The sequence below is a fragment of the Columba livia genome, chromosome 1 (assembly GCF_036013475.1).
Source record: "Columba livia isolate bColLiv1 breed racing homer chromosome 1, bColLiv1.pat.W.v2, whole genome shotgun sequence".
Taxonomy (NCBI): Eukaryota; Metazoa; Chordata; class Aves; order Columbiformes; family Columbidae; genus Columba; species Columba livia.
The window spans coordinates 56,637,230-56,663,921 of NC_088602.1; the positions used below are offsets into that span (position 1 = coordinate 56,637,230).

At 35.5% G+C, this 26,692-nt stretch overlaps 1 protein-coding gene across 17 annotated transcripts in view; it reads right to left on the reverse strand.

Annotated features, from left to right (window-relative positions):
* The window catches only part of DOCK9 (dedicator of cytokinesis 9), a 124,485-nt gene that overhangs the window by 38,863 nt on the left and 58,930 nt on the right, over positions 1-26,692 (reverse strand). For all 17 annotated transcript variants that reach the window (XM_065057501.1, XM_065057475.1, XM_065057439.1 and 14 more), the window contains exons 10-33: positions 24,573-24,647; positions 24,339-24,479; positions 23,785-23,985; positions 23,492-23,614; positions 21,003-21,085; positions 20,447-20,569; positions 19,591-19,670; positions 19,321-19,508; positions 19,133-19,198; positions 18,436-18,528; positions 18,062-18,185; positions 17,439-17,560; positions 15,971-16,057; positions 15,259-15,348; positions 14,746-14,861; positions 14,542-14,611; positions 14,277-14,402; positions 14,080-14,151; positions 8,976-9,122; positions 8,186-8,269; positions 7,451-7,562; positions 3,191-3,369; positions 2,266-2,382; positions 677-797 (exon numbers count right to left, since the gene is read on the reverse strand). In XM_065057501.1, coding sequence (XP_064913573.1) covers positions 677-797; positions 2,266-2,382; positions 3,191-3,369; positions 7,451-7,562; positions 8,186-8,269; positions 8,976-9,122; positions 14,080-14,151; positions 14,277-14,402; positions 14,542-14,611; positions 14,746-14,861; positions 15,259-15,348; positions 15,971-16,057; positions 17,439-17,560; positions 18,062-18,185; positions 18,436-18,528; positions 19,133-19,198; positions 19,321-19,508; positions 19,591-19,670; positions 20,447-20,569; positions 21,003-21,085; positions 23,492-23,614; positions 23,785-23,985; positions 24,339-24,479; positions 24,573-24,647 — 2,740 coding nt within the window. The remainder of the gene's footprint in view (positions 1-676; positions 798-2,265; positions 2,383-3,190; positions 3,370-7,450; positions 7,563-8,185; positions 8,270-8,975; positions 9,123-14,079; positions 14,152-14,276; positions 14,403-14,541; positions 14,612-14,745; positions 14,862-15,258; positions 15,349-15,970; positions 16,058-17,438; positions 17,561-18,061; positions 18,186-18,435; positions 18,529-19,132; positions 19,199-19,320; positions 19,509-19,590; positions 19,671-20,446; positions 20,570-21,002; positions 21,086-23,491; positions 23,615-23,784; positions 23,986-24,338; positions 24,480-24,572; positions 24,648-26,692) is intronic.

Here is a 26,692-nt window from a genome sequence, read left to right on the forward strand (position 1 = left end):
TCTCCAACAGGTCCATGTCTTTCCTGTGCTGAGGGCTCCAGAGCTGGACACAGGACTCCAGGTGGGGTCTCACCAGAGTAGAGGGGCAGAATCACCTCCCTTGACCTGCTGGCCACGCTGCTTTTGATGCAGCCCAGGATACAACTGGCCTTCTGGGCTGCAAGTGCACATTGCTGGCTCATGTCCAATCTTTCATCCACCAGTAACCTCAAGTCCATCTTCTGCAGGGCTGCTCTCAATCCCTTCATCCCCCAGCCTGTATTGATACCAAGGGTTGCCTCAACCCAGGTGCAGGAACATCATGTACAAAATCACGTTTTATGACACTCTGGCCATAAGTCACTACAGCAAGTCTTGTCTCCTGTTTACACCAAGGCAAAAACTATCAGCTTTGACAGGTGAAGAAGCAGCTCTCTTGAGGAAATCGCTTCAGTTTCAAACAGAGAAGCAAACCCAAAAAAATGCCAAAAGAAACTTTTTGTGTACAGACTGAATTCTGACCCACGCTGAACAGCTAATTGCATTACAGTTCTGTTAATGAAAGTAGCAGCAACATTCAAGTACATTATGCAGAAAGCAACCAAAGCTGGACACAGAACAATTATTTCTGGTAACAAATGAAAGAGGAAACAGGTTCCCTTTTCAATTATTTTACTTTATTTTTTTAAGTGCTTACCAATGCCAGAGATAACACCAAATAGATCTTTAGGAAGGTTGTTATCCAATGTGTTTCCTGATTTTTGTGGCGTTACTAGCTGACTTGCAGTTGGCAAATTGAGTGCATCATCCTTTGCGCTCTGTTTGGAAAAGAGAGGAAAACATGATGGTTGTTTTTCAACATTATGGATTTAATGAATATGACACACTTTATCTTCGAGAGCAGTATCTGTTATATATGTATTTCTTAAATTTTAATTTCTATTAAATATGCTCATGTGGTGGATCCACTTAGCCATGACAGCTCAAAAGGATGGAACGAGATGTTCAGGTACCTGCGCAAGGCTGGGACAGCCTAAAACTTAAGCTATCTCAGGAAACATTGAAGAAATGAATATTCCATTGAATTTTAACCAGTATAAAATAGATATTTCCGAGATCCAAATGACTTTTATTTCAAACACCCAAACATTTCTCTTGTTGAAAGGGTATTGTGAATTTCTTTCTTAATATCAAACGGAACACAGCAAGATATGGAAAAAGTAAAATACATTAATAATTAAATCTTGGATTCAATAATTGTATGCAAATATAATGTATCAATATAAATCTTCACAAGCTCCATTCGAATTCATTCTCCTGTAGCCCTCTTAAACTACAGTTGTTCCAAAAGCACACTCATTTAAGGTTAAAAATTCTTCCCTAATTTCTAGAAAATTAACCTTTTTATGTGGCCAATTTATTTCAATGTTGGACCGAATTGGAAAGTACGATTAAAAAAAAAAAAAAAAATCTACCATCAATATACAATATTTTCAGCTGCACAGCAACAGCAACTACGGGGTTGTTTGGATTTTAGTGAATATAATTAATTTTCTATATATTAGATATCAGAGGAATATCCTCTTGCATAAAAATGAATGTGTAAGCGCCTCCAATGCCAGGATCTACAAGAACAGAGCCAAACTATTTATATAAACTCGTGGGCAGACTAAAGAGAAGTGTAATTTTTGAGTAAAAACCAGAAACAATTTAATGGAATCTCTCACAGAAAGCATATAAAAACTGGTTAACAGATATTAATGGTAGGCCATTAAATTGCAGGAAAAACTGATATTTTTTACTTCAAATACACTGTTCCTTCAGCTTCATTGGCTGCCCTTCTTAGAACACTCAAAAAGATGCAGGGAGTCCAATCCTATGTGATCTGAAGTTTGTATTGAAATATAAGCACGTGCACCAGAGATACAAAAAGCAAGATGTTACACGGCAGTATAATCACATGGCATTAGAGTGATGCTGTGGCAAACTCTGTGGTTGTAGCATTCTCCAGAAATCTTCAAGTAAAGATCAATAAAGGCACTGTTACCTGTATGAAGGACCAGACTAGACCATGTCAGGTGTAACTTATCTGGACCAGAGCAACTGCAGTCAAAGCCATGAGGGTTAACTAAGCTTTTAATCTTATAAAAAGCAAGGAAAACAAACTCGCAGAATTCTGAAGCTTATGGAACCCTGCTTGCCAGAAGTATTCAGTGTGTCATATACACGTCACAAGTAAATTATGATAAAAATCATTCAGAATGTCAACTAGAAATGGTCACTCACATTGCTGGAAGGATTAACAGGAAATGGAGACACATCTTTAACATTGATTCGCTGAACATTTTCTATGAGCAGTCCAAAGAGCGGCAAATACATGGTGGCTATTCTTGCTTGATGGCTCTAAATAAAGTTTAACAGTTCATTAACAAATTACAGATTTAATTTTTAATCACCATGTATGTTTTAAGCTATTGACTCCTAAGATACAATAAAGGAGCATCTAATAAATATTTGCCAAGCCAGAGCCCACATTCATAAGTTCATAAATGGCAAAAGCAGCAATCATCACTGTATTTCAATCCAAATTTACAGGTCAGTAAATTTTATTTATTGTTTCAATATAAAGCAGAAAAAACCCTAAATTAATATGATTTTAGCTAAGACTAACCAAGTCAATTAATATTACATTATCTTGATAAATTAATTATATCACATTATCTTGATAAATTAATTATATCTTCCATTAAAACTTTGAGTTTTCCACAGCACAGCTGATGTTAAAAAGAAGTCAGGAAAATTGGAAAACACTGAAAATTTACTACCATGACTTGCAGTTTTCTTATTTTGCATATAATAGATGATGTAAGGACAGCTTCCAAATATTAAGAATTAAAAATTACTGTTTGAGGAAAATAAGAGCTTTAAAAATGTCTGTAGAAATCTGATTAAGAACAACAGTTAAATTACACTGCGCTAAAATGTAATATACACATGTAATTATGTTAAAAGGTGCTTTCATGCTTTGGTAAAAATATAGGATTTGCACATTGATTTTAGATGCAATTTTCACACTTATTTTCATCACGGTTTGAACAGAAACAGCATTGCTACAAATCATCAACTTCTGTTGTGAAAGAAAAAAAACTTTCTGCATACATTCACACTTAATCTTTATTATTTTGTACTACGAGCACAGCAATACACTTACCCTGGAAGCATATCTATCATCAAAAGAATGCTTTATCATCAAATTCTTGAGCACGCTAATCGCAATCTGACGCACATCTCTGAACTCTTGTAATGCGCTGCCCACCTCCCTTAGAAGCAGTCCCACTAAGAAGTGATTTCTACAGAATTCATCAGTTAATGAATAGTCCAGGTGAAGGTCTGGAAGTAAGGTATAAGTTCTATGTAAGGAATAGAATTATTTAAGCCAGTTTATCAATTAACTTAAGGTTGAACTAAAATGTTTCCAACATTACTGAACACATTCATTTATATTCATATATATAAAATATACAATCATAGTTATTTAATCTATCCCTAGGTCAATTCACTGTATAATTAAGCATTTATTAAACAATTATGCATATTCAATCAACAGAAGCTGTAGAAATTTAAACACATTATTTTAAAAAAATATTTTAAATATTGTCCAATATTCAAAAGTGTTGTCATTAAATTTACTTGAACCAGCATCTTATTGCTCCAAATTCAAATTCCATGTCTATATTCAGGCACTGAAAACACAAGTAGCGCACAATGGTTGTGCACATTCTATCTTCGGGAATTTAGTTGCACGGTGGAATCAGAATTTAATTTTAGTCTGTGGTTCAGTCCTAGGTTAGTAAATTTGAGAGACTGCAGCAAACATGGATTAAGAAGTTTTTTTATTTCTGTGTTGAAGTTTTAAGTTCCTTCTCCATTATCTTACACATGTATCTATTATGAATGTAGACTACAAAGCCTGCTAACAACTTTGATATTGGTTCATTGATATTCTCTAAGAAGATGGTCCCAAAAATTTGCAGTGTGTAGTGAAAGTGTAATGAAGAGACTGTGAAGCAATTTTATTTCATAAAACAGTTAATATCTAGTAGTAACTAACTGTAAATCTATACTAAGCCCTATATAGATACACAGATATTATATCGACACACACACAAAACCCCAGCACATCTGACAGAGCAAAGTCAAATTGCCCCCATTTTGGAGTATTTTTTGTGTAATAAAATAATCCAGTTCATTTATGTACTGAACAAATTACAGCTCAAGGGAAACTTTAGTTTGAAGATTCTATTTATTAGAATGTATATACGTTTAAAATTCCATCTGAGGAGGTGTTAAAGAGTTTCTTGTAGTCACTGCCATTGTTCAATAAAGTAATGAAAAACTAATCTCAAATTGCTTTCATTTTTCAAAAAGAGCTCTTCCAGTAAGGGAATCCAATAAGTCAGAAAGAAAGGGGATAAAACAGCATAGACATTCTACAGGCCTCCTGTAACTCACTTAAGAACCAACCATGTCACCTGAGATCTCTTCTGCCTGAAACAGCAAACAGAGCCAGAAATACTTTGAATAAAGTTTTTCTTTCCTGGCTAAACTCCTAGTTCACCAGAGAGCACCATTTTACACTGTTCTTTATTGTGTAATCAGAAACACTGTTTTAACAGGTTTTGCTCTTTTCTTAGGATCCCCTAAACTAACAACTCATAGTCCCTTTTCTATGGAAATAATTATGCCCTGTTATTATCCAAGACACTCCTGGAGGCTGAAAAAGCCAGACTCGGAAATAAGTTCTATGCAGTGGTCCAGCTTCCATTCCCAAACTTTGTTCTGCCACCCTGATGAAAGCTTTAATTAGTTATGCTCAACTTTACTAAGCCAGCAGAGCCTAGTGAATAAAAATGTCAGAAAAAAAAAAATAAAAAAATGGAAATGTTAGGTAGGTTTTCTTGTTACTTGTAAAAGTACCTTCCTCACCTCTGGTTCATTGATGTTCGCTATAGTTCAATGCCTGGAAGAAATTAATAATGTCTTCACAGCCATAAATGCAATAGCTAACATACTATTTGTTTTGGCACAAGGCTAGATGTACCAATAACCCAGGTGGCCTAAACACGGTATTCATGACAAGCCACAAAAGAGGAATATAGAACCATTGATGAAGTACGCAGGGATAGTGACAGGAAAGCCAAGGCTCAGCTACAACTGGAACTGATAGTGGACATCAATGGCAACAAAACCAGCTTCTACCACCACTTTAACATTAAAAGCCTGAATAAGAAATGCACAGAATATTTGCTGAATGGGAACAGCGATTTAGAGACAGTGGACCTGGATACGGCTGAAGCACTCCATACCTTTGTTAGTTTATCCTTGCCTGCCACTCTACCCAGGCCTTAAGAGTCTAGAACAGTGGTGTCAAACTCATTCTCACCAGGGGGCACATCAGCCACATCGTCATCTTCAAAGGGCTGAATGTAATTTTAGGACTGTATAAATGTAATTACTCCTACATGAGTTTAACACCCATCGTCTAGAGACTAGTTTCAAGAAAGATAATTACCTGTAGCAGATGAGGATCAGGTCAGGGATCTCCTGAGATATCTCATGCAAATCCACAGCACCAGATGAGATGCTGATAAAGTTGGCTGATATAATGGGAAGACCACTCACTATCACCCTTGTTAAGCCATGGTGATTAGGGGTCTCTCATAATTAGGACGTTACAATGACTGAACATAGACATTGCACACATCTTCGAAAAAGGGCAAGAATAACTCAGGGAACTACAGGCCTCACTTTGATCTTGGGAAAAGTCATGGTGCCAAGCCCTCTTGGAAGGCATTTTTTGACAAGTGAAGAAGAGTGTGACTAGGAATGGCCAGGATAGATCTAGCCAGGGTAAAACACACTTGACTAACCTGTCTTCTACAATAAACATATTAAATCTGTGAACAAGGGAAGAATAGCGGATGTCCACATGGTCACTGTATCCAAACTGAGACATTACAGTCGAGGCAAACAGACACCTAAATGTGCAGAACTAGGTGGATCACTGGGCTCAAAGGCTTGTGGGTAACGGTTTGTACTCTACTTGGAAACCAGCTACGAGAAGAGTTTTCCAGGGCCTATACTACTTAATACTATTTTATAGACCTGAAAGAGGAGATGGAGTGCACCCTCATCAAGGTTGTGGATGGAGTTAAGTCCATATGCTCAAGGGCCACCAAGTTAGGTAGAGGGCTGGAGCACATGCCCTATCAAGGGAAACTGTGGGAACTGAACTTGTTCCATCTAGAGAAGGGAAGACCTGAGGTGACCTGAGCAGGAAGTTGGACTACACGTCTACTGAAGTCCCTTTTAACCTAAAATGGGTACATAAAAAAAAGTACACCAAGCCTCACAGTGCAACACACCTACCTATAGGAGTGTTGCAGGCTTCTGCAGCCAGTGAATTATAAGCTAACTCATAGAAAAAAAAGTAAACTTTAAAATTGTAGCAGGAAAGGGAGGCAGAGTCAAGGACATGGTTTACCATATCTTTCAATGACTAGATACTTTGGATAGATTACTAGCTGGAACCCCAGGTTCCAGTATAGGTTGGGAAACTACATATTAGAGAGCAGTGTAGGGGAAAGGGACCTGGGGGTCCTGGTGGACAACAGGATGACCATGAGCCAGCACTGTGCCCTTGTGGCCAGGAAGGCCAATGGCATCCTGGGGTGTATTAGAAGGGGGGTGGTTAGTAGATCGAGAGGGGTCCTCCTTCCCCTCTACTCCACCCTGGTGAGACCACATCTGGAATATTGTGTCCAGTTCTGGGCCCCTCAGTTCAAGAAGGACAGGAAACTGCTGGAGAGGGTCCAGCGTAGGGCAACAAAGATGATTAAGGGAGTGGAGCACCTCCCTTATGAAGAAAGGCTGAGGGAGCTGGGTCTCTTTAGCTTGAAGAAGAGGAGACTAAGGGGGGACCTTATTAATGTTTACAAATATATAAAGGGTGAGTGCCATGAGGATGGAGCCAGGCTCTTCTCGGTGGCAAACAATGATAGGACAAGGGGTAATGGGATCAAGCTGGAACACAAGAGGTTCCACTTAAATTTGAGAAAAAACAACTTCTCAGTAAGGGTAACAGAGCACTGGAACAGGCTGCCCAGGGAGGTTGTGGAGTCTCCTTCTCTGGAGACATTCAAAACCCGCCTGGACATGTTCCTGTGCGACCTCACCTAGGCGTTCCTGCTCCAGCAGGGGGATTGGACTAGATGATCTTTTGAGGTCCCTTCCAATCCCAAACATACTGTAATACTGTGATAAACAATTCTTTAAGTTTAAATGAAAGGATTACAACTTTAGGCTTCTATTTAACAAAGTTTCCAATATCTCAAGTAACACAGTCTACACATGTAATAATAAAAATGTGACATCTAGGAAATACACCATACACTTCTTTGGAAGCATTTACCTTGGTATCTCTGAACTCTGCCTTTTCCAAATGGCATCGGTAGATTCAAAGGTATGTAGTGCTCATGGTTACAGACTACACGGAGAAATTCAAATTTGAATTCAAAAAGAGTCTGCAAAAACAATTTTTGAAGCATAAATTAACAACTGATGCAGTGATTTGAATAACACATTAAAACAGCTTTCTAAGACAAAAGGCTGATTTCTCAGTTTTGCAGTATGAGGGATAGAGACTTGTCCAAGTTCCATATGTCAGTAATATAATAATTCCAGCAGAATTCGTACTTGACAACTGGATATAGTTCTATTTACTGTTCCCATTGTCCAAAGTTATTTAAGTTTACTTGTATATTATGCATTGATGTAAGAAAAGTTTGGAGCCACAGAAGAAATTCTTTGGACATCTGGTACATGCTTTCACCACTACAGTAAATATACAGAAACTTATCCGATATCAGCTGTTCCAATTTTAGCCTTTCTCACATTCATGTTTAAATTTCTGCTTAGTGTTGCACTCTGTCTACCCCCTGCCACTTTCGCAATACACATGCTCTGAGGTGGTAAAGTTGCGCCTGAAGATGGGAACCAAAATATGAAAAGGTGGTTTTATGAAAGAAAGAGTAACACGAGGACTTTTAATGTAACTGTGAAGAAGTCTGAAGTTAACATAGGACTCTAACCACAAGCATCAAGAAGTCACAGCTCCTAAAAATAGTTTGTTTAAAAAACAGAGTACCTTCGGATCTCCTGGGGCAAAGCAGCTGATGTAGTTATTGATTTGCTTGAAAACAAAGCCTCTATCCATAAAAGTAAAACACCTCTGAGGAAAACAAGCAAAACAAAGACAGAATTGATTTAGTACTGTCTCAGTGCTCAGTAATTATATTTCTGTATTTAACAAGTTTATTTTCAAAATACATTATTGATATTTCAGTTTGAATATAAAAACCAATAAAACCATCAAAATAAATATATGTATACATATATGAAAACCAATTTTTCCCTCAGAGTGCAGAATGTAAATCAATTGCAAATAAAAAGCAGTTAGATGAGAAGAACTCTTTCTTGATAGAAAAAAAAAAATACATGCCACTAGCAGCTTTACCTACCATTTTATTTCTCATCATTTTTTCTCCCTACTGGATCTTACTGGCTGAAAAAGAAAAGGCACTAAAAGGGTCTACATAAAATGCATGCAAATAAGACACTATTCAATGCATGAAGCTTTTGTAGGATTAGAAAGTAACCTAGATGATATTTTTAAAGAGAAAAAAATAGAAAAATCAAAGTACATTCTGGATAAAATAGAAATACATTAAAAAATATCTAACTTTTGAACAGATATCCTTGTGATTACAGAAGACACGATTACACTTCAATTTTAAGTTGGGTGTAAAATTATACTGAACAAGCTTTATGCATATTCAGTTTTATATGAGTTTGTTTATTTAACAGTCTTTAAAATCCATGAGGAAACAGTATTACTGTACAAGTTATCACAGAGCCCAAGCGACTTGTTTACCTACTTTTATAAAGGCGGCAAGGCTATGGTTTGCATTTTTTGAAGCCTCTGGGTTGTCTCGGTACTTCTGAGTGATGTGCGGCATGAGCATATTAACAACTGTTTCAACTGCATGATGAAAGGAAGCGGAAAATCTCTGGTTTCGCAACAGCTACAAACAAGTTCAGACACAATATTTAATACAGTTTATAACACTAAAATATATCAGAAAATTTACTTTAGAAAAGATATAAATAACCTAACAGGGAGAGGGGAGACAAAAAGTTTTCAAATTTGCTCATTTGTCATTTAAAGTCAATTTTCTTCAAATTTAAAATTTTCCTGAACTTTCTAGACTTAGGGGGGGAAAAAAAGAGCATTTGGTTAAAATAAAATATTACAATATGCACTAACATCTGTTATTAGAATTGAAGCAAGGCAGTCTTTGATGAGAAAAACACATGTATAAAAGTTAGTAAAAGTAATGTATTAATATTTTTCTATACTAAATAAACTTGACAACAGAAGCTAAGAATAAAAGGGAATCCTTTGATTTACCTGTCTTCCTTTCCAAAGCAGACACCAGCTGGTTCACATACAGTAACTGCATTACCAGACTTTCTTTCCTGTTTTGTAAAATAAACTGGTTTTGCTGTTCTGCAACTATATTTTTAATAACTCGCTTTTTCCATTGTAGGAATTCTCACTCATGCTTCTTTCTCTCTCTTGCTCATCAGTGACTTCAAATCTCTGCTCTTCCAAGGCTTCAGAATCTTACCCTCCATATTAAGTTTCCACAATCAGAACCATTTTCCCTTGCTTTTAGGTAGTTTGCTGCTCACTTAAAAGATTTCCCCTGTTTTCATAATTTCCTCCTTTCCACTCACCACCTATATTATCTTCATCAATGATTTTGTACATCCTGACCAGTACGGGTCATTAAGTTCCCTCCAGGGTCATTAAGTTCCCTCCAGCTTTTTGGCACTGCAGAACCTCTGTTATTTCTCTACATATTACAATCTTCTTTGAAGATCCTGTCTTTGTCTGAAGGTACTTAAAGACAGATGCTGTAAAGCTGAAGAAATTGACCTTGACAAAAAACTATTTCAACTGTACATTCGTTATGTCTTTTCTTTCTGAAAACTGAAATCAAAACATCAAAGTGTGCTGAATACCTTGTTATTGAAATAGTTTTTAGAACTTTATTGAATGCAACATTCCTAGGCAGAACAAGTCATTGTCAAAGCCCTGTACGAATCGTTACACAACTTACTCCCTTTGTGTTTGAACTGAGCTCCGAGGTCTCTAGTTCTATATTTTTTAAAGTATTTTTAAAAATAGATATAAAAGTTGAAAAAGATCCCTATATAAATATCAACAGTACTCATGAATGAAATAACAATTAAAAATTATGTTAGTGGGTATGCCAGTCAGTGTCCTACAATACTTTTGTAACTCAGTCTTTGTTAGACAGTAACTAAATATTTTTAAAAGTGCTACAAAATTCTTGCTATAAAAAGAATTTTGCTGCCTCTTTTTATCAGATCTCACAAGTAGGAAATACCTGAATGCACGTTCCATTTATTACTTTACCCAGGAAGAGAGGAAAAAAAGCTAGCAAAATAAATTACTTGCTATTTAAGAGGCTTGTAAATCAACAGGAATGAGGTTACATGCAAACAAGAGGTGAGTTCCGCTCCCTTCTCTTTCATGTCACAATGAAGATGACAATGAGGTTAGTTCTAAAAGTAGAAATGCCTTTTTTAACACAAAAAGTGGAGATAGCAACAAAAAAAATCTGTCATAAAAAGTCACTCCAGTAGTTTACAGGCTATGAACCTTACTTCATGTTATTGCAGCGGAAGAATGAGAAAAAACAGCAGTTCAAGGTGACTCACAGCAAAGTACTAGAATCAAAAGGTTTGTGTTAGAAGTGCACATAAGCATGCAGAACACTTCAAACAGAGTGGGACATCAATACAAATCAGACATGTATTTTCCAGTATCAATCTTAGGGTTTTGGAGCTGGGGGTTTTTGTTTTGGGTTGGGTTTTTTTCCTCTTCAGGTAGAATTATTGCATGCTTCTATACCTCTAAGTCCTAACAAAAAACACAGCAACATTTTTATAATGCAGCATTGAAACTACCAAAAATCTCTGCATGAACTGTTGTCATCCTAGAAAGTTTTATGGCTACAGAACCTACTAAGTCTATAAAAAAACCTCACTGTGCATCCTTATTTTCCGAAACGAAACGGGCTCTCATAGAATTAAAAGTGCCAGCAGTATTTAGATCACATTTTTATAGTTTATCTACCTCCTTCTGACAACTTGGAATCAGAAATAAAAAGCAACTAGCAATTAGTACGTTGTTTGAAAAGAGCCATGCTCTTTCCATGCTCAGTATTTTCTTAGTCCACCTTCTACAAAGTGCATGTATACAATCAAGCTGCTAAGACGTAGAGCAAACATTCATTAAAATGAAATTCTATAAATTTTTAGCCTACTTAAAAGAATTTTGTAGGGCAGAAAGTTTACTTAAAACGAACAAGACTTTTTCAGAATTGATATGATCTCATAACCCCATGTAATAGATAAAATTTGATGCAACATATTGATGTAAAATAGCACTTAAAGCAAGGTCATAATACCTAGACCAATCTTCAGAAATATAAACATACACTGAATTGTCTCCTGCCTACATCTTTTGGTGCGTTTTAATGAAAATCCTAAGCTTACTTATAACAACCCTTAAAAATCAATCTCAAAAAAGCCCAGTTTATATAGCATGTAATTTATAGTATACAGTAAATCACGAAACAAACTGCTCAGTCATTCAAGTACAGCAAACCTGAGGCCATTAGATCTCAGCTACCAGTTGTTACTACTAAAAACAACAACCAGTGCCTTCTCTTATAGTTACTTAGGTCACTCGGACAAAGAGATAGAGGTCTTTCTGACTAATAGTAATAGTTATGCCTACTCCCCCAAGTCACACCGTATTTCCGTAACACCAGGTAATCAAATCAGTCTCAGGCATTTGTAACTGACACACTCTTCCTTTAACAACTTTGTTTTCCCTAAAATGAAAGCCTTATTAAATTGAATTTGTTCCTCAGATGTACAGGCTGGTGCTTCCAAATAGAATTTCTTATTATGATTACACGAGTCAGTAAAGACACATTAGCTTTGAGCAAATGAGTCAGTATTGCACTTGTGGAAGAAATAAATAAATATATATACATTTTTTAAAATTATATATATATATATATATAAACCTAGTAGCAATGTGAATGCTTACCAATGGCAGAATATCATACTATACAAGAGATATAGATTATTTGGGAGAGGATACTAAAAACCTGCACACTGGCTGAGTCATTCTGAAAACTGAATTGCATTTGTTTTTTGTTTGTTTAACACAGATTCCTGCTTTTAAAAGGATGATATTCTACTGTACTTATTTTTATCCACCATCTGACCTCCATTTAAAAACGTAATCCCTATTGTAAGGAAGTTATAATTAAATTAAGGAAATGGGTTTGCAAGACAGTAAGTTAGTGGTTTCTTTGAAGATTTTTTTTAAACAAATAAGATGTTTCCACACTTGAGAGGATTTCTGTAGGTTTGTTAAAGTCAGGAAAAATTACATAAACTTTGTGTAGCCCAGAAAAACCATCATGTTATTATTTTTCAGAGTGTCACCTACCAAATCCAACAGAAAACACACTCCAGCTATACAAGTTTCACACACACCATGTATCAAAAACCTTGCCCAGATGCACCACATTCTGTAATGAGATAAACTGTATCTTCTCATATTGCTGAATACTAGAAAATAAAAAGTACTGCCAGAACTGTCAGGTACGTACTGAAAACAATAAAAATTATTTCAGTTTTTTTCAAGATAGTTTTTAAATAATAAAATTTAAATTCAATTCCAGAAGTCTCTAGAAATTTTCAGCTTTAAATAAGAATTTCTGCTTTATAAGATTATGCTTTCATCTCAGTTGAATGGATTAATTAAATTAATAGAATTAATTTAACTGACTATAGTAGGTTCAGAATAGTGGGATGATATAAGAAATACTCCACTCAGAGAGTGAAAAGAGGCACAAACTCCTTCCTCAAGGAATACCAAACCAACAATGGAAATTTAAATTTACATATCCTGAATTATTTCAACAGATACTACAAAACAGGAAAAAACAGTGAAGAGCAGAAAAATTAATTTGACCAATTATCACATGGAGTTCACATGCTTCTTAAACAAAAAAATAATCGGTAACCTCTTTAAAGATGAAATCTATTGAAATAGAAAAGCCCAGACACTTAAAGTGAGTTGAACTGGGACTGAAATTCTACTGATCATATCACAGCAGAAAAGTATTAAGTGTAGCACTCTAAAGATTTTTTTCCTGATCATTGTCCAAACAATTATGTTTTTTCTCCCATGTTCAGACTTCCACTTATGTTCTAAATACACTGTGAAAATACTGATAAAGATTCCAGATCAACCTGATATGTTACCCAGTTGAGACTATTTTGTGTATCTGAAACTTTACTTTCAAGATTTGTTTTAATACAGGAGGAAACTAAACAGCTGCCAGCAACGTAAGAAAAACACTATTTAAAGGACAAGTTGGTAGGAAAATGCCTGCTGCTAAAATTTTAGCATTCTCCTTCTAGCATAGGAAATAACACGGAATTAAATATGGATACTTCATCTTGCCTACAGAAGGATTGTAAACTGCATGATTCACTGTTCTCAGAGTAATTTTAGAGAACAGCTACTGTAGTGCTCAGGAAAAAGCCCACACATTTTACTCATGCTGAAGAGTCTGATGATTTACACAGACTGGTCTGCTGTATGGATTTTAACCTTTTATAATAATGTTGAATCTAGCCCTGTAGTTTTTTTCTAGCTAATATTGCAGGTGATTTCTCCCACTGCTTTGCTTTTTCCCCCCTCCCTTTCTTACAAATAAGGTTATTATATAAAAAAAAAATCATAACCATGTATATATAAAACTACTTATAATATGCAATAAAAATAGTGTTTGGAGACAGAAGAGACATTAAAATTTTCTCTTTAGAATAACATGGAGTTTTTTGCAAGAGTTGACATACCTTCACTTTAGAGTTTTCTATCAAATGCTGAGCCATTGATTTTATCAGGACATCAAAGAAAAACCATGAATACTGCAGAGAAAAAAAACCATTCTGTAAAATTGCCATATGCATTCAATATTTCAATACAATTAGTTCCTATTCTTCAGTTATGCCCAGATATGAACATACAGTAAGAAGTATAGTTCAAGATATACCTTAAGTAGCTTGTTGCTTGTGAGAAAGTCAGCAGATGGCTTTAAAATTGTTGTCATGGACTTAGTCAATTCTTCATGTACTGTCTTATATTCAGAAGCAACATAGGGTTCAGCTTTGTAAGCATACTTGGGGAGGAAAACATGAATACAATATGAATTACACCATAATGTGAAATGATTGAAATAAAGCAGACGCAAATAAATTTAAATATACTCTTTTTAGAGAAAAAAAAATAGAGAAAATATTTAATTTACTTCTACCTACCTTGACATAAGATCTCAGGTAACTATCCAAGCCTTCTTCATGACACTGTGCAACAATATGGATGATTACCCTAAAAAGAAGTCAGAAAGCAAGTAAGCCTAGAAAGAAAGCTATGACAGCAATAGCAAAAATGCTACTCAGTTACAGATTTATGTGATAACCCAGACATCACTTAAACTCCATGAGGCACTTAAAATTCTTTACCTTGTCACATTGACTGCAACTTCCTCTTGAGTTGCTCTAGTGAGAACTCTGAACAACTGGTTTAGAACAGTTGGCAGGAAAGCTATCATCACATGGCCCTCCATAGCATGAAGGCTCTAAAAGAAAGCAGTAATACTGTCACTGCCTTGAAACAATGACATTTACATCACAAATTCTGCAACCATAAAATTTACTGCAAGTCTTTTTCCAAAAATACACACTGCTTGCACTATTTGATGTTGATTACTCAAAATACTGAACAGAAAGCAATTCAGAAGTTTCCAACATTGATATTTGGTAAATATTTTCTCCATTAAGATAAATTAGGAATAAAAAATAGGTTTTATTAAAAGCAGTTTAGAAGTAGTAATTTGTACTTTTCCACTGAAATGCATACTAGGTAACGCTTCAATAAAAAGACTACCTGTGTACACCACAGCAAGCTGACACTGACACTCTTGTACAAAAAGTATAAATAAATCATGTAATGTGTTATTCACTGTCATTTTATACCTTAAGATATTTTACAAGATCAGTTCCTAGTGCACGAGCTCCAGACTCTGTTTTCTGACAGTACTGAAAAAAATTATGCAAATGCTGGTCCTGTCAAAGACAAGAAGAACAACAATATCTAGCATTATTATCCATCATCCAAAATATAAATAAGTGTGTTCTATATATAGGAATCCGTATAGGTGTCCATAGATTCAATGTTCAAAAATAATTGAAGTGCACTATTCCAAAGACTAATTTAGTCTATATGCAACATTGGGATTTTTTAATCCATATGAGAAATTTCCAGTGATTTTTTTGAATACCCATTATACAAACCACTGCATATACTTGCTTCAAACCAACTGATATGCAGAAAATAGCATACTTAATATTAGTTATCCCAACCAAGCATAATATGTATTTTATGAGCAGCTATAACACAACTAATTGGTTTCTAAATATGCCGGTAAATAGACAACAAACAGGAAAATTCAGACTGGAATGAATGACACTGTTAGATAAAAGGCTCACATTTTGAATAGCTTCCATTTAAGATCTGCTGGTTTTCACAGCTAATGTGAAAGAGAGATACCATTCGGAGTGTTGAAGAGACAAAAAAATTAAGAGATCAGCATAGTGAGTTTAAGAATCTTCCCAATATTGTATATACCTATAACAAACATGCATTATTCTTTAAACTTTCTCTAGTTTAATTTGTTTTACAACTCACCTGTGTATACACAGTTGACACCAGATGAGTGGATATTTTTAACAGTTGTTTGCCTCCATCTACCCATTTAATTTCAGGACCAGAATGCTGTATGCACACATGTAGAGGAAAAGTAGAATAATGTAGCGGTATATAAGAGTAAAATAATTTGATTATAGTACCACAAACAACACCTTTTTTTTGATAATAGTTTGAAGAAATGTGTGCAATGAATAAAGTCATTAAAAAAAAAGGAAAATTATGCAGGCAATATTACAAAAAGCATTTATGAAGCTTAAAATGTTGGGTTTTTTTTTTAAAGTCCCACAGTCATTTCCTCACTGGCTAATGAAAGAGCTTCTCGGTAAGTCACAGATTTCATGTTTCCCCTACACCTCTGCAAAGAAATGCCTGACTAGAGAAAAGTATCTATTAGCGTTCAAAGAAAAATACAACATAAGAAATTCCACAGACACTGACACAGTCTAAACCTTAGCATGGGTCACTGATAGGTAGCAGCCAGTGCTTCCTTCCCATCCCATTTCCAAAGAACTAAGAATGGGAATGCTCGTCTGTCTATCCCAATACCAATTAGAGAGAGATTTTACTGCTAGATCTACAACTAGCCATATTGGTCCTAACCTTCTACCCATGGGCATGAGCAGAAACAAACACCAGAGGCATAAAGAATACACCTACGATGTAAAAAGATGAAAGATGTGAAGGAGACAATGGTTGGAAAGCTTACAGCAGAGTTTAAAAAGGAGAAGATGGTAGAATAGGAGGAGAGCAGCACCTCTTGCTGTTGATTTTAGGTCTCTTCCTCCAAAACGACTCAATTTTGTCTCTGCATTTTATTTTCTTAGTCAAATCCCCTATCACATTTTACATTTTGTATGCTCCTCGTTACTGTTTTTTGCAAGCTTTCTGCTTTGAAAGATACAACCATAAATTCTGGTAGTGAATTATAAAGATCACAGAAATCAAGATGTGAGAAGACGACTTTTTCAGGAATAAAAGACTTACTGAAAGGAGACAGCATGAAATGCTAAAAAAAATTTAGTAAAGGACTTCAGATTATTTGCATATCTTCATAAACTCAAAATAGTTTAATATGTTTAAAATATTACTGTAACATCTATTTAATTATTACTATAAAAAATGAAACAAACATTTCCTAAGTACATCAGCTTAATAATAACAGAAATAAGCACTTGACAATTTAAACAAAAAATTACATTAGAACAGGTTGATTCAAATTCTTGTAAATGAATGTAGTCATAAGTTTTATCTCCCTTTTCCGTTTGAGTTTGTTTGTTTCCTCCAAGTCACATGTGTAACTTTCGCAAAGCACTCCATTTCAACCATCAAAGAATAAAAATTTCCACTAGAAAATTATTTCAATCTTATTGGACTAAGGAATCACAACTAAACCTTCTCTCCACATCTTTTTTTTTATTATTTTTTTTAAAGATTTTATATAACATACCTTTCCAACTCCCACTTCTTGATAACTAAGATAGCCTGACGGAAGATTTGCTGACACTGGAATGTGTTGCTCATTGGTCACCACTCTTCCATCTTTTAATAGAGGAAGCCAAGAATACCCAACTACGGAACATGAAAGGCAACTCATGTAAAATAAGTTATGAATCTTTACATACACTCTTACAAAAGTCTTACTCTACAGTTATATGTAATTAATAAATCAAAAAATGTTACATTAAGGGCCAAATGATTTGGACTCAAATGATAAAAATAATTTAAAAGGCAAATAAATTGTCATTGAGTTTGAAAAAACACACATTTGATAGATGTTCTAAAAGAACATTTGAAACATTTATACAGACTGAAAGATCTCATTAAATATTTATTTTAATTTAAAAGACGTGTAGATGAGGTTCTTAGGGACGTGGTTTAGAGGTGGACTTGGCAGTGTTAGGTTAATGGTTGGACTCAATGATCTTTAGGGTCTTTTCCAACTAAAACTATTCTATGACTCTATGTAATTAAAAAGCATCATATGGATCACAAAAATCATGGGTTGCGAGACAAGTATACTTCATGAAAACTCCCCAGCAGTTACTGAAAGCAAAGTATTTGTGTACAAACCTTGTGTTTCAACAACATCTTTCTTCTTTGTACTCCCTTTACTTGAAGTATCACAGCTGACATGGTAGAAGGTGAACAACAAATGGTGCTTTTCATGTAACTGAGTGGGCAATTCTATTTTAATCTGAAAGGCAAAGAATCACAATCTTTGCAGAAGTCTTCAACAAGAGCTTTATTTGTTGCACACTTAAAAAGCAATTCCAGCATTTATGTTATTTGAGGCAAGATCGAGAATCACATTTACAAAACTCACAAAAATTTAATTGAAATATTATAATTAAGAAGAATTTTGCAATCCTCAAATATTTTCTTGCATTTTTTGAAACTTACATAATACCTAAAGCAGTAAAAGTTACCTTAGAAAGGTAGCTTACCTCATCATAAAACTCTGGATTTTGTTGGTGATGCAGGACAGCAGCAAATGCACTTCTAGTAAATACCGGCCCACCTGGCCTACCATAGATACACTAATAACAGAAAAAAGGAAAAGAAAGAGGGAAGAAAAAAAAAAAAAAAAAGAAAAACACATCTGTGATCCTCTTTTGCTCTCAGCTTAGAATTTGTTTCACCTAGTATTTGAAATATTTTAACTTGTATTTAACTTGATTCCTTTGCACAGACCAGGTGATTACATGATCAGTAGTCTCCCTGCTGTGCAGTAGAGCTGACACTGTGATTTCACCTCAGGGTTCCTACACGTTTTTCTACTTCTTTCCTTCCAGCCACCTCTTACACACTGTGGTAGCTCATAAACAAACACAGAGCTTGGCTCTGCACTTGATCTAACGCTTTACTGTTTTAACTTGAATTCCTCCTGTGGAGTAGGCATAAGCCACCCTTGTTTGGAACAAGTTTATCCTTGTAATTTTTGAAGATATAAAGAAATTAAATGCTCTGAGGGTTCTTTAGCAATCCTTTATATTAAAAACAAACAAATCATCTAGAAGTTAACCTCATAACAAAGGCAAAAGGAGGACAGAAAGCCACCATCCCAAATTAGCTAAATTAATCCAGTACTACTGTATTAGTTAGATACTGTTCACTATGAGTCAAAAAAAACAAAAGACTAACCTTCAAAGGCAAATAATCCTCTTCATCAGAATCCTTGAACTCAATGCATACGGCAATATTTCTGGCCTAAAGCAGCATTAAAAAACAAAACCCCAAACACTTAATTGTAGGGATCACTGCAGAAATATAATATGTAAACAATTTAGCCAAACCTGAGAAAGAAGAATGCCCAGTTTTCCTGTACTCACCTTTGCAAAAGACTTTTGACCATCATATTTCAAGTGCTTTGGATAAACATAGAGATGATTGTTGTATATGGTGAAAGGCTGCGTGTGTCTTGGTATACAGGGAACAAATTCTTCTATCTCAAACGTTACGTGTGTCTTGGTACTGTTTTCAAACTGTTTCATGGGGATGTAGGATGAGTTAACATAATCTGAAAATACATTAAAAAAACCAATAAAGAACTGAAAAGTAAAAGCCTGAATGTCCATTTAACAGTGTTTATTAATACTTACTTGGAAAATCTGGTGACACATTATCAATTGTAACATCCAAATTTCCTAAAATAACAGGAAGTTTGGCCATCTTTTCAGGTCTATAGGAAGGAAAAAAAACCTCAAAGTCAGGCTAAATGCAAAACTGTCAGATGCCAGAGAAAACAGATAAGAGGAAACAGAGGCAAAAGTAATATCCTGAAATAGGAGTACGAGAGGAAAGGTGGTTTGGGGGTGGATGACTGATCTGGTCTTCTTTTTGCCTAGATTCAGAGTTTTCTTCTCCTTTAAAATTTTTCTCTCAAAAAAACAAACAAACAAACCAACCAACAAACCAAAAGGCTTTACTCACAAGTGTAGAAAAGGTTAAGAAAAAGCATGAAGTTTATTTTTAAATCAAAATTAAAAACGCACAAGAAGTTTTGTTTGTCAGCTATCATTTGCATCAACTCACTATTATTTGCAGTAAAGAGGGGAGCTATAAGTAAGCTTTTTAAATCTCAGTGGCCAGTGATAAGTATCTATGGTACTGGGGCAAACTTGGGAGAAGAGCTAAGGGGAAGAACAATCAGGAAGTTAACAAAATGTGTCTTCTACTCAGTAACTTTTCCCTAACTCCTAATTCACCAAACACAGCAAAGATCTGTAGCTTGTCTGAAGGCCTTGATTATATCTATATAACTTCTATATTTGAAGTGAAAAACATATAAATACACATATCAAAAGATAAGATGCTCCAGATCAGGACCATAACAAAAAATGGTGGGGCTTGGGGAGGTGGGGACAGTGGAAGGCAGAGTGTTAGGGCACATTTGTGTTGTGTTGGTTTTGTTTGTTTGCTGTTTTGTTTTTATTTAAGTGGGGGCATTAAACTTACTTCCTGAAATCTGCTAACAATTTCAGCATGTCTTCATTTGAAAGTTTATTACTGTCTTGTCTGAAGAGAGGAGAAAATCTTGCATTTTTGTCCAGGGTTCCTGAGGCATCTTTAAACAGCGTCCTGAAAGTCAAAATCTTGCTTTCAGCTGAGTTTACGAAAGTGTTGAAATTCACATCAGAAATGTTTTTTTCAACAAATTAGAACATATTGCACCACCTTTCATATTAAGATCTAACACTGTTGTCATTGTAGGTAAGTTTTATTTGTTAGACTGAGCTATTTATACGTTAAAGTGTGGACCATTTCATTCTTAGTAAAATAAAAATTATTGACAATGGAAAACAGTTGGCAATATATAAAGGTTTGAATAATAATACAATCAATGTTTTAACTTTTTTCCTACTACAGAGTGTTTGTCAGAAATCTTTAGTTAATTGAAAGTAAAACAAGAAATCACTTAAATAGCACATTAAGTTTTACAAGAAGTGAGATGCAGAAAATAATGCTCAAGAAAAGTTAGGAAAAAATACAGATTGCCAAGATCTGTCCTTACCTAGCTGCCCAGGCAAAAGGCATTCTGTATTGACCTAATCTCTGGCATGCCTGCTTAGCATTCTTCAAAACTTTCTGTGCAACCTGCAAGGGACATAAGAAATAGCCATGTTTTAAAATCTCAAGCCTTTCGCAACATTAGTTCACAAGAACTAATGTCCACATATGGACAAAGATATGAATTGGAAAATCTTTAGAAGGTTAATCCTATGCATGCAAGTAAAAGATAAATGAAAATATCTCTTATTAATTCATTTCAAGTTAAGCAGTGCCTCCTGATTTCACAGCATTTCATGTGTGAAAATACAGACACCTACACCCCTGACAATACATTTTCAAGAAAAAAATTATTATATCAAACTCACTCAAAAGCTAGAGCAAAATTCAACTAGTTTTTAAGAAAAAATCGTGACTCCAGCTAAAACATTTCCACCACCCACTTCTCCCCTATTCACCACCCACTCTGTGTACCAGAACACATTCCTGTAGAGTAAATAGTGAAATACTCTGCAATACTTGTATTACATGTACACAGAATATGGGGAGGAATTGTATGAAGATCACATAGGCAATCCTACCTATGGACACTGCAATATTGTTCTCACTAAAACTTTAAATTTTCGGTTTTGTTAACTTTTAAGTGAACAAACAGTTCCACTATATAGAACCAACATGTATAACAATGAGAACCAGAAGCCCACTAGTCTGAGATATTCAACAACAAGCTCAACCACTTGAGCGAAAACAGAATCTGCCGACAGAGCAGTGGGCTTCTCTTTTCCAGAAACAAATTTGTATGTGCCTACATAGAGCAAAATTATTTGCCAGAGGCATAAAACACAGGGTGAACCTGCCTGAACATTATGCCTGATCTAAGCTGTTGATGCAATGAAGAGCTATTTCTACTAGTGTGTTGTTTGAGCCAGCTCTCCATTATCCTTTCCTGTAAAAAGGGGGAAATTGCAGTCAGGAATATAGAACCTTGATAAGTAATCATCATTAATTCACTATATTCAGTGTTTAAGGGGAGAACAAATGACCTCTTGGCTACAGAATCTGCTGCTTCCGTTTTCCCTTTTTCTTGTCCAGAGCAGTAATTCTGCAGAGAACTGGAACTTCCTCACTGCGCTGATGCACATGGAGGCCTATACAGCTGGTACTGCTCTGGTTTGCTAAAAATTCACATAGTGTAATCTCAGAGAACAAAAACAGGAAAAAAAATTCAACATAAGTGTTCAATTGTATAAAATTATAAGCAAACGTATACCAGGAACGGACAGCCTAAGTTAACATAGACATGACTATTCCTATTGGCTGCTCTTGCAGTACAGGGCAACACAGGGCCGGCACTCAGCATCAAATTTGGGAACACTCGGGCTTACTTAAACGTCCCATGTGGCTCAGGCCCAAGACCACCAAAATCAGTGACTCAGGTCAGGTTTGTTCTACCTCAGTAACAGTCAGCACACACTTGAAAAGCAGACTCCTAAAATACAAAGCTGCTGTTTTCCAATGACAGCTGAAAAAAAATTCTCAAGTATTCCTGGAAAAGCAAATCAGCAGTCTGATCTATATTAAGACGAAGTGAAAAATACAGGCTTTTTTTATGTGTAGCTTAGCCAGTGTTAAATCAGTAGGAAAGAACAGTGTTCCTCTGCAGAGACTGAAAGCTAACCCTTGCTTCTTCCCTTTCACTAGCTGAAAACAGAAAACAGGAACAATGTCAAAAGTAGCTGACGTTGCTTACAAAAAAAACCCTTTTCTTCTAGTGTTCTGGTCTAACTATTTAAGCATAACTGTAAATCAGCAAAATTAAAACTCTATTTCTTCAGTGACACACAAGAAGTAGCAACTGACAAAGCTTATTGTAGATATGTTTCCAAAAACATTAAAATGTTATGTCAGCCTAGACTTCTGTAAAACTAGGATGGCTCTGTGGTTTATTTCCAAAAGTGATTTGGAGTTCTATCAAATTTTCAAAGCATTTTATACATAAAAACAGATGCTTAATGAGCTCAATGGTTCTGACAGAAAAAACAGCAAGAAGGCAGAAAAACTTACAGTAAACTATGGTCATCAAAAAGTGACACAAAGGAAAAGTCGATACAGTAAATAACATGCATTAACTAAGAGATGCATAGAGTTAATTTCTGACTCATATTTAATATTTCATCATTCAACAATTTTCAACTCACCCTTCACATTGAAGTCTAATATTCTTTTGGCAAATCAGTTTGTTTAAAACCATTACAAAAATTATGGATTATGTCACAGTTTTAAAAGCTAACTACATGTTTCCCAATAACATGTTAGACTTTATCTATAATATTTCAATCAATAATAGCTACTAGTAATAATTATAACTTACTAAATCAAATAATCCAATTACCTAACTTTTAAATAGAAGAACTAAGCTTTATTGATCTTTCTTAATTTCAGATCAGTGTGTCTTGCCTTACCATTTTTTTCATGTCACAGAAGATAACGTACCTTTGATGAATCTGAGCTTTTCATATATGGTTCAGCACAATGTGTAATACTTCCTTGTAATACTTTTTCTATTCTAGCCACAAGGAAAATGTCAGTATGAGGACACGTGACTGAGAATATTCCCTAGGAAAAAAACAAAAGGGGGAGGGAGGAAGGGAAGAGATGAATATAAAAGGAAAATGTACACGCATTGTCACATTACATAATAGAAAGCCATCTAAAGCATGTAGGAAAACTCTCTACTTGTATCCAAAATCCCACTATTAATAATTCTTTAGGTTACTAGGTCTTACCTGCTTTGGATATTGCAACACAGTTTCATGAATGTCTTGAATTCTGTGTAAGCTGTCGCCACTGCCATTCATTATTTGTGGAGATGCATTGGATATCATGTGCCTTACTGAGGGGTGGTTCAAATCAACATGGAAATCTGCTGAAATCTTCTGATTGTTTTTAATATCAAATAGAGATAACGTGACGAAGAAAGGTTCTACCTAGACATTTAAAAAAAAAAAGAATCGAGTGTCATTGCTGTAAAAATGTATATGACAGGAAGATGTGTAAAATTTTTATAAACAGTTATACATGGCCATCCTTCTAGATATTACCGACAAGACGTAGAACACAGTAAAAGAAAAATTCCACTTTCTACACCACAACAATAAGATTAACAGCAAAGTTACTTTTAACAGAATTTAGGCTCTCACTTTGATTTAAATGAGCAGAAAAAAAACCCACAATATAAGTTTTTCAATCACAGCAAGGAATTCCTGCCATTAAGGATAGCATCAAACTATTAAGACAGTCATTACAATAGCAACAGAAAATAATTAGATTAATTATTTACATTTGTCGTTGGTCCTTCTTCATTTTCTGCAACACAGCTTTGTAAATTAAAAGATAAATCATTACACTTCACAAGAATTTTTTTTCCAAATTTCTCTTCAAATGGCTTCACTTCTGGTTCAATAGCAGAAAAGTCAAGTTTCTTTAAAAAGAGAAAAGAAAAATTAAGTTGTTTCTCATCTCAAAAGGATCAACGTAAAAAAAAACAATACGCTTCCTTGTAAAGAAGTCTAACCTGTGCATCTGGATCCAAGGCAAAAAGTTTAACCCTGCTTTCACTTTTCAACTTGATTTCTGCTTCTCTGGTACTCTGTTCAAAATAAGAAAAAAAGTCTTAGTATTAAATGAAAGTTGTTTTCAACTTTATTCTTTTATTCTGTGATGTTCAAAGCTTTATGTGTTTTTAATTCATGCACTCTTCTTTTCCTAACTGAGCTTTGTAACTCCTTAGTTTAAATTGCTTGATTGTGTCTGAGTAAAAAGCAAAAGAAGGCTACTGTCCTCCAAGAGCTTCTCCAGGCCTAAAATCACAAAAATGTACATCAGTAATAGGTAACCTTTCCCGTTCATGGGAAGTGTACTTCAATGTAGATCATACAACATTTTGCTTCCTTAAACAATAAATAACTTCAGTAACATTGTTTTGTTAAAAAAAAAAAAAAAAAAAAAAAAAGTAGTAGCATGAATGTAAGTTAAAGTTCAGAGCTATCCTGAGATCGTAAGATTGCCCAGGAAACAACAGGTTACCTAAATTAAGAAATACCAACAAAGCTCTTTTTCTTCAGTTTTGTTTTTTTTTTTTTATATATATATTTTTTTGTTTGTTTTCTTGAGTTCTACTGCCAAAGAAGTGGTTTTCCTGTAGGCAGATGGAAAAACCCCCAAAACTTCCAAGAAAATAAACTCCTGACACTTAAAATGTTACTTTGCAGAGTACACCGTACACCGATCCTGCCTGGGATTTGTGGACACCTACTTATTAACAGAAAAACAAAAGCAAAGTGGAACAAAAGAGAATGTGAAAACTGATGGTATACATAGGTTACTTTTTTAAAATAAAAAGTATTATTTAAAGAGTATTCTATGATTTTTGAAGTCACAGGACATGACAAATGTACATATATTTATGCCAAAACTACGCATGTAGGAGAGCTGCCATTCCCAAAGTAGTACCTGGCTAAACAGGGATACAAACTATTACATTACAGACAGGTATCTATTTTTGGATCAGCCTGTACAGGTTAAAAGAAGTTACCAACCCATAATGCTCATCACTGACCGCCAGCTGAAAGTGATGTAAAAAAAGAAAACCAAACCCACCAAACACACTCACCAAAAAAAAACAAACAACCACCACAAACAAAAGAACACCAGCTCTAAGAGCTCTAAATCCTATTTCACGTTGATAATAATAATAATTTTTAAAATAATTTGATTTAAAGGATGCATTACAGAAGAAGAACTTTGGAGGTGTGATTTTGAGTAGAGATGCTCTAATGGATTTCATTTACTTTCACATATCCAGAAGAAAAGTCAAGAGCTGCTGTGAAGGACACGACCCAGACACGTGATACTAGCAGAGTATTGGTAAGACTTTGCTTGTTCAACAGCCAGTATAATTGAGAAATACAGGACTTACCTCTGAAGAAGTCGAAAGATAGCAAAAAGGTTGCATGTATGTTTTAGAAAGGGAATAAGTCAGCAGCAAGAACTGAAGAAGCAGATGACAGGCTAGGGGCAGACCTGCTGGAAAGCAGCACTGCAGAGGAGGACTTGGGAGTTCTGGTGAACAACAGGTTGACCATGAGTCAACAATGTGCCCTTGTGGCCAAGGCAGCAAATGGTACCTGGGGTGCACCAAGAAGAGTGCGACCAGCAGGTGGTTCTCCTCCCCCTCCACTCTGCCCTGGTGAGGCCACATCTGGAGAACTGTGTCTAGTTCTGGGCTCCTCAGTTTAAGGAGGACAAGGAATTACTGGAGAGAGTCCAGTGGTGGGCTACAAAGATGATTAGGGGCCTAGAGCTCCTTCCCTGTGAGGAGAGGCTGAGAGCTGGGTCTGTTCAGCCTGGAGAACAGAAGGCTGAGAGGGCATCTCATCAATGCTTATCAGTATCTCAAGGGTGGGTGTCAAGAGGATGGGGCCAGACTCCTTTCAATGGTGCCCAATGACGTGACGAGGGGCAGCGGGCACAGGCTGAAGCACAAGAGGTTCCACCTAAACATGAGGAGAAACTTCTTTACTTTGAGGGTGCCAGAGCACTGGAACAGGCTGCCCAGACTGGTTGTGGAGTCTCCTTTGTCGGAGGCATTCAAGACCTGTCTGGACACATTCCTGTGCATCTGCTCTGGGTGAA